This window comes from Mus caroli, chromosome 9, assembly GCF_900094665.2.
Source record: "Mus caroli chromosome 9, CAROLI_EIJ_v1.1, whole genome shotgun sequence".
Classification (NCBI taxonomy): Eukaryota; Metazoa; Chordata; class Mammalia; order Rodentia; family Muridae; genus Mus; species Mus caroli.
In genome coordinates, this window is record NC_034578.1 from 69,875,173 (window position 1) to 69,882,939 (window position 7,767).

General features: G+C 44.6%; 1 protein-coding gene across 2 annotated transcripts in view; it reads left to right on the top strand.

The window, feature by feature from the left end:
* The window catches only part of Nedd4 (NEDD4 E3 ubiquitin protein ligase), an 87,432-nt gene extending 81,162 nt beyond the window's left edge, over positions 1–6,270 (top strand). For both annotated transcript variants that reach the window (XM_021171169.2, XM_029481761.1), the window contains 3 exons: positions 1–98; positions 2,866–2,938; positions 3,528–6,270. In XM_021171169.2, coding sequence (XP_021026828.1) covers positions 1–98; positions 2,866–2,938; positions 3,528–3,630 — 274 coding nt within the window. In that variant the 3' untranslated portion in view covers positions 3,631–6,270. The remainder of the gene's footprint in view (positions 99–2,865; positions 2,939–3,527) is intronic.
* The last annotated feature ends 1,497 nt before the right edge of the window (positions 6,271–7,767 follow it).

The window sequence follows — 7,767 nt, forward strand, 5'->3', positions numbered from 1 at the left end:
GGCTGTTTGGATGATGGATTCGGAAAAAAGAATACGCTTACTTCAGTTTGTCACTGGCACATCCCGTGTGCCGATGAATGGGTTTGCTGAACTCTACGGTAAGGGTCCTGTGTAGAGCTCTCAGAAGTATGCACACACTGACTGGCATTGTCATAGCTCAGGCGTTTTCAGCCTTCCACTTTAGTTTCATTTTTAAAAAACTAAGTTATAGCCTTGGGAGACAACTTGATGGTAAAGTGCCAACCTAGACTACCTGGCAAGCTGCAGGTAGTAAGAGACTCTGTCCCAAAAAGAGAAAGTGGAGGTGCCGCCCCCTTCTAATTGGATAGTGACGGAGGTACTGGCACATGGCTGAGTTACTTTCTGTCTTGGGCATTAAGCTGCATTCTCTGTGCTGTGGTCCTAGAAACCCAGCTCCTCTAGCCCAGTTCTGCCTTTCCAAGCTTCCTCCCGCTGCAGCCCTCTGAGGCTCCTCCTGTCATGCTCACTCTTTTGTTGCTACTTCATAATTGTAATTTTGCTACTATCATGAAGCATAATATAAATGCCTATGTTTCTGGTTGTCTTAGGTGACCTCTATAGTGGGGTCAATTCAGTCCCCACCAGGGTGAAAACCCATAGGTTGAGAACCATTGCTCTCACTGCTGGGTGGAGAGAGCAGGGAAATAGAGTTAGCTGACATCTATGCAGTGAGTGTAGAGAATACACCTTAGAGGATTCGCAGACTACACTAAAGGAAGGTAAATTCTCCTCTTACCCAAGGACTCACCTTCCACTACTTCAACTACCACAGTCATTCAGTCCAGAAATCTTAAAGGCATTTCAATAAACAGCAGAGAGCATACTTACATGCCTACATGTGAGATGTGCATGAAGAGACCGGGTTCATCGCTATTCACTATTTCAGGCGTCCACAGGGGACTTGAAACATACTCTCCACAGGTTAGGAAGAACTCAACAATTTCTTAGGAACTTGTATGTAAAAAATAAAGTTAAATTAAAAGTAAGTTTTTCCAAGCTTTGTTGACAGAGAATCTTTTTGTGGTTTGGTATGAGCTGTGGAGTATAGAGACTCTCAGAAGGTTCTTTATTCTTTTTTCTTTTTTGAGGGGTTTTTGGGTTTTTGGTTTTTGGAGATAGGGTTTCTTTGTGTAGACCTGGCTGTCCTGAATCTCACCTCACTCTGTAGACCAGTCTGTCCTGAAACTCAGAAATCCGCCTGCCTCTGCTTCCCAAGTGCTGGGATTAAAGGTGTGCACCACCACTGACTGGCAGGGTTTTTATTCTTGTGGAAGATAGTGGGACGCCAGATAAGATCACACATAGCTCCCCCTCTACTTTTATTTTTGTCATTTTCTTTTATGTGTAATGGTGTTTGCCCACCATGTGCTTGCCTGTGGAGGCCAGAAGAGCATGTCAGATCCCCTAATGCTACAGGGAGGTCGTGAGCCACCAGTGTGGCTGCTAGGAGTCTTAACTCCTGTCCCCTGCAAGTGTGGACTCTAAACAGCTGAGCTCTCTCCAGCCCTGGTACTGAAAGTTGTAGCTGTGATCTGATCATGAAGGACAAATATAGAAATTATGCCTCTGAGAAGCCCTCTGGCAGCCATGCATGCACATTTGGAAGTGATTATGGGATTTAAGGAGAGTGGAAAGAAAGTCTCAGATCAGGGTGTGAGCTTGGTTATCTGGCGCTTGGGGTGTTGAGGATTGGAGAGAGCTAAATGGAAACTCTGAAAGAAAAAGGCGGTTTCTAGAATGTCTGTAATGAGAAAAACTGTAGACCTTGTAACAGGGTCACATGCACATAAGATGCTCTAAACTCGCATTCTCAACCTGTGGACCGCGACCCTAGGAGGCTCACATACTGGATATATGCAGTACAGTCTAAACCACTAGCAAAATTACAGCTATGAAGTATCAATGAAATAATTGTATGGTTGGGGGTCAGCACAGTATGGCAGGCTGTGTTGAGGGCCCTAGCATTAGAAAGGAAGGGGGAAACTGCCCAGAATGACTCAGGAATCCCAGGACTTGGGAATCTGAAGCACACAGGTTGACAGAACTTTGAGGCCAGCCTCAGCTATATTGTGAGTTCCAGCACAGCCTGGACTAAGAGTAAAACCCAGTTTTGAATATCAGACAACCAAGCCTTGCCACCAAGCTTGCCGGCCTGAGTTAAATCCCCAGGGCCCACAAATGGAGAGAGAACTCCCACAGCTTGTTCCCTGACCTCCACACATGGACACTAAGGTACAGAGGATATAATAGTGAATAAGTATAATTTAAATTTTTTAAAAGCTAAAAGCTTTTACTGTGGTTCTGTAGTGATTTCATGGCGTGTAGGAGGCCCTAAATTCAACATTGAAAAACAAATCAAACAAAAGAAAACCTCACAGAAACCACACAAAACCCTTCCTGGGGTTACCTCATGAGCTAGGATTGTCATGACTTTCACATCCTTCAGCTGTGTTTTATCCTGTTATTTTCAGTTTTTACAGTGACATTACATAATCAGGGAAAAATTAAAACTGGTCCAATGGGAATCTAAAGCAAAAAGGAAGTCCTTCCTCCCTCCCTGTCCCAGTGAAGAAAGTCCTAATTCAAGATGCAGCTGGGTCAGGTCTAGGAAAAAGCCGAGTATCTCAGGTGTGCCACGGGTGGGCAGAAAGGGCTCAGCGCCCTCAGGTGAAGGGACAGACTGTCTGGATGACTCAGCAGTGAATCCCCACACTGGGGAGGCTTCGCTGTCTCTTCTGAGTCGTTTTCTGTGTGTGCAAGTTATATATGGAGAAGTATGTTTTGAAATGTCTAGGGACTTGTGGGTAAAGCAAATTAAACCACAGAAACTCATCTTCCCCACAGGCTCGAATGGACCACAGTCCTTCACAGTGGAACAGTGGGGCACCTCTGATAAGCTGCCGAGAGCACACACCTGGTGAGTAGCTGTTTACCCTAGACAGGCATGGTTTCTCCCTGCTGGTGTAGGAGCAGCCCTGGCTGTGCCCTCTTGTAATAGGTGTGTGGCAGCCTTAGAAGACAGGAAGGACAGAAACTTGGATCCAGAAACCCATCCTGCTTGGGCTCCAAATCCAGGCAGCTAAAGATAGAGAGGCTCTGGGCTGGAGGGCTTGCTCAGCAATTAAAAGCACTGACTGTTCCTGAGTTCCGTTCCCAGCAACCACATGGTTGCTCACAACCATCTGTAATGGGATCCAATATTCTCTTCTGGTGTGTCCGAAGACAGCTATACTCACACATAAAATAAATCAATCTTAAAAAAAAAAATAGGCCCAAGAGTGCCAGAATATTCTGTCTTGGTGGCTAACATAGTCAAGGAACACAGTTGTCTGGAGAGAGGTGTAAGGACGAGACTGCGCCGGAGGCCGGGAGACTTCCCTGGCTGTTGTGACCTCTAATAGCAATGATGGAACATGCTCTTGACCACGTAGCAGTGGGACTATGGGTACCATGGTGACATTTCCTCCATCTCTGTCACTCTAACCAGATCCTCTCAATCTTTTCAGCTTCAATCGCCTGGACCTGCCACCCTATGAATCCTTTGACGAACTCTGGGATAAACTTCAGATGGCAATTGAGAACACGCAGGGCTTTGATGGTGTTGATTAGATTACAAGGAACAAGCTGTGGTGTCTTGTACATCATAGTTTCNAAGCAAAAGCAAAAACAAAATCACATTTTAACATTTTCCAGATGATTTCTAAAAGATGGTCACTGGCTCTTCCCACCGAGACCAGAGGACAGTTTATCCATGATTTTAGCCACCACCATGCTGACCTGTTCACTTGTCCAGTTACTTTGTCCAGTTGTTGGGGTTCATGTGTAAGACAGGATGTGAGTCCTGTATGCCTGAGTTCTGACCGTATCTCATCTTGCTAGGCACATCCTTCTGAAACTACTGAGATTCCAACTGTGAAATATCTGTAATGAGTAGCTGGTGGGAAAAATTTGATGCTTTTTAAAGATGAAATTTGGACAAAGAAAGTCTTTAATGATTAGTATACTGCGACATACTTAGTACCACATGTCGCTACTTACTCTGTAGACCTGCCTAGTGTACCTTTATCGCCTAGAACCTTGAAGCCGCTTTGGAAGATGTATCACANGTGTTTTTAGTCACTTAAGTCACTTGTGTTTTAAAAAAAAAAAAATGTACTCTTCACTTGGAAGTATTTCACGTTTGTTAGCATGCAGCTTGAGCCTTACAGGCGATTCTGGAGACAAGTGGAGCAAGCTTTTATTGCAGTGTGTAGTGAGTCTTAGGCCTCCTTTTTGCCTGTGCATCCTAAGGCTAGAGTCATTATGTGTTAGTGCGTTAGAATTCCTTCAAACACGAAACAAGCTCCACAACGCAGTGTTTCTAAGCATGCCGTGAAGAACCGAGTTCCATGTATGACTTGCCCTTACCAGCCACTCTTCACGCTTGCAGTCACGTAGTACATACGTGTTTACGGAGTTCATTATGTTTACAGATTAAGCAAATTTCTGTAGTTGCATTTTTATATTTTTAGTATCACATTAGTATAAAAATTTGTTTAAAATAACCAAAGAGTAGTTCAATGCATAATTTGTATGAATTTGTTACCAAGTTTCTTATGCTTTCTAAAAAATACTGTTTCCTATGAAAATTATGTTTTATCAAAAGTCAAGAACCCTTGGGGCAAAAATGCTACAGGTGGAGTNCCACCATAGTCACCTTGAGGCACAGGAAGAGGTTCCATGCATGAATCTGCACACNTAAGCAGTGCTGGCTGCTGTGCACCAGGCCCTTGGGATGAAACCATCAGTAATGACATCCAGCTCCTTCTTCATCCTCAGGCTTAGAAACGTGTGGGACGGTGACTTTACAGTCAGTGGGAAGCAGGAGTCCGCAGAATAACAAAGGCAGAAGGACAGGAAAGCGAGGTCCGAGTCCGACTGCGAGGTCATATCTGCCAAGGCTCCTTCTTTCTAGTCAGCTTGCACTGGTGATTATACGGAAAACGCTCTTAGATATGAGAAAAGCAATGTGACATGCAATGAGTTAGTGTAAGCTTGTGTTATAAACTTTCCAAATGCTTATAAGTAGCCTGTGGGAGCTGTAAGAAATACTTGGGGCCATTGATTTAAGCTTGTTGGCTCTAACATGACTAATACCTGTCAGCCNATGGTAGGGATTTCAGTGACAGTAGCAGAAACGCTTTCCATAGACCACACCACTATGTTGATCGGGGAAAGACACCCCCAGGCCAGTGCATGATTCCAGAGTGTCCTGATCAGTCAGCCAGGCATGGCCACGGTCCANTGTTGATTTTTATCATTAGCCAGCNGAGCCTGCAGCACGGGGCTCATTTCCCCATCTGGCAGATGTGGATAGCTGGGTCCACTCATTCTGCCTCTCGAGGCTATGGTAAGTTCTTAAAGGGGTACTTTTCCTGCAAGCCACCAGAGTCTGCCTCAGCCGTCCCCTCCCAGTCAGCATGTTCACCTAAAGTAAAGTGATTTAGAGTAGGCGAGGAGGATCCCTACTATGTGCTGGATTATGTGTGTGTGTTCATGTAAGAATCTCAGCGTCAAAAGTTCACTTCCTCCATAGTGGCAACATAACACTAATATGGGCCGGTGTGTTATCTGGAGTGCCCCCATTGTGTGGAACTATAAGGGTGAAAACAGAACTGTACATGGTTGTTCAGTGTCGCCCCCAGAACTCATCCCCAGCAGGGCTTAGGAAACACGAGCTTCCTTCCTCCTTCACACCCATTTCCCTTTGGATGATTCAGTGACATCACAGAACCAGGCATGTCCCCATCCCTACCCCAGGCGTGTAGTAACGGTCCGCAGGGACCCTGGCTGGAACACCACAGCACCTCATGCTAGTGCATGAAAACATCTCATTGATATTCTACCACTGGGGCATTGTGGAGTCACATTCACGAAACACGAAGACCTTGTACTTCTCTAGAAAAGTGTTTTAGCCTTCTTTTTCTCTAGTCCCCACCCCAACAAATGAAACACAAAATTGCATTACAAAAGCAAACCCAAATGGTATTTGTTTTCGATTTTATTTATACCGCTCAAGTTATTCCTTATACGTATCAAGTTAAACTCAATTGGTTTTAATGATAAGCTATTTGACATTGTTTTTAAATTTTTTCTTATATGGTAAATGTATATCCAGATTAAGGTATCGAAATTTATTGCATAAACTATAAAATCATTTTCAAAATCTCAATTCCACAAATAAAGTTCTATTCTGATTTTAAAAACAAAGCTGTGGCTCCGTTACCTAAAAATGTTTCAGTCTCAAGACGGCTTGGTGGATGTGTGAGTGGCTTCCATGATTAACTGACAGACAGCTGCCTTCTGGCCTCTAGGCTAGCAAGCATAGAAGGTGCTTAGCTTAGGACTCCCTATTGGTTTTGGGTTACACAGTTCTCCCTATAATAATGCCTAGTTCCTACATGTACTACGCACACACCCCTCTCCAGACAGTGCACCAGGAACTTTAGAGCCCCTGGAATCCTCCCACTGGATTACATAAAATCCCACTGGGCTACATAAAAGTGTGAGATTCCTCACTCCTGGTAGCAGTCAGATTTAGACAGTGGGCTGATCTGACTTGAACTGACTTTAGGGTGCATATGCAGTAACACAAAACTGTCTTCTAGTAAACTGTGGGGAGAATCCCCTATTGACCTTCTATGCCTGTGCATAATTGTGTGTGTATGACTAAGGTCAGACAGACATACATACATAAAGATGCATTGTGGCAGTCGGTCACAACCCTCAATCCTTTCACAGGGGTCACATATCAGATATTTACATTATAGTTCCTAACAGCAATTACAGTTATGAAATCGCAATGAAAAACTTGTGGTTGGGAATCACCACACAAGGACCTGTATTAAAGGGTCACAGCATCAGGAAGGTTGAACCAATGCATTGTGAGGTGGGAAAAGTGAATATATTACCTAACCTGTCAACCAAAATAGGGGGTCACCCAAGCTACAGCTCCTCCTTCCTTTAGACCTCTGTAGCCTGGGTCCTTGAATGTTCTCACTCACGTAGCCTCCTGTTGGTACTATCTCTGCTCAAAACAAACAAAACAAAAAAACCCAAAACTTTAAAAAGCCAACCCCTAGGACAGAGTTGGAGAGCTTGATCTAGCCTAGCTGGGCCAGTGTTGGAGAACTCACACTGGTGGTCCTGATGCAAGTGAGCTGGCAAGCCAAACATCTCGGCTACTGCCCAAGCCCAAGGCTCTGTGTTGGCCTACCCCATCTGTGAACTGTTGTAGTACATGAAGGAGCTTGTCCTGAAGATCCAAAACTGTAGCATCTCCAGGACACAGGGCAACAGTAGGATATCCAAGAGAAGGCCTGGTGAGGCTCCGGTATTGATAGTGTAGCAGAAGCCAGAGGCCCTAAACCAGACCAATGACTCAATTAACATTTGCAATTGAAGACGTATGGACAGAGGGATATACTGTGGCACACACTGACAGACTGCAGCTTCCATGATGATATTGGGGGGGGGGGGTGGCAGGAGAGCTGGGACGATTTGAAGGTAATCCCCACCCTCTGCATCAGATGCGACAGGCATGTTACAGGTTTGCCGTTAAGAGTGTTCTTTCACATCATGTTTTCCTACTAGGAATTGCAAACTTAAAACATTTTTCAACCTTTAACATATTTTGTAAAAAAGTAGGGGATTCAGTTCCTCCATTTCTCTTTACTGACCTTGGGTTTTCCTTTTGAATTTCTGGGC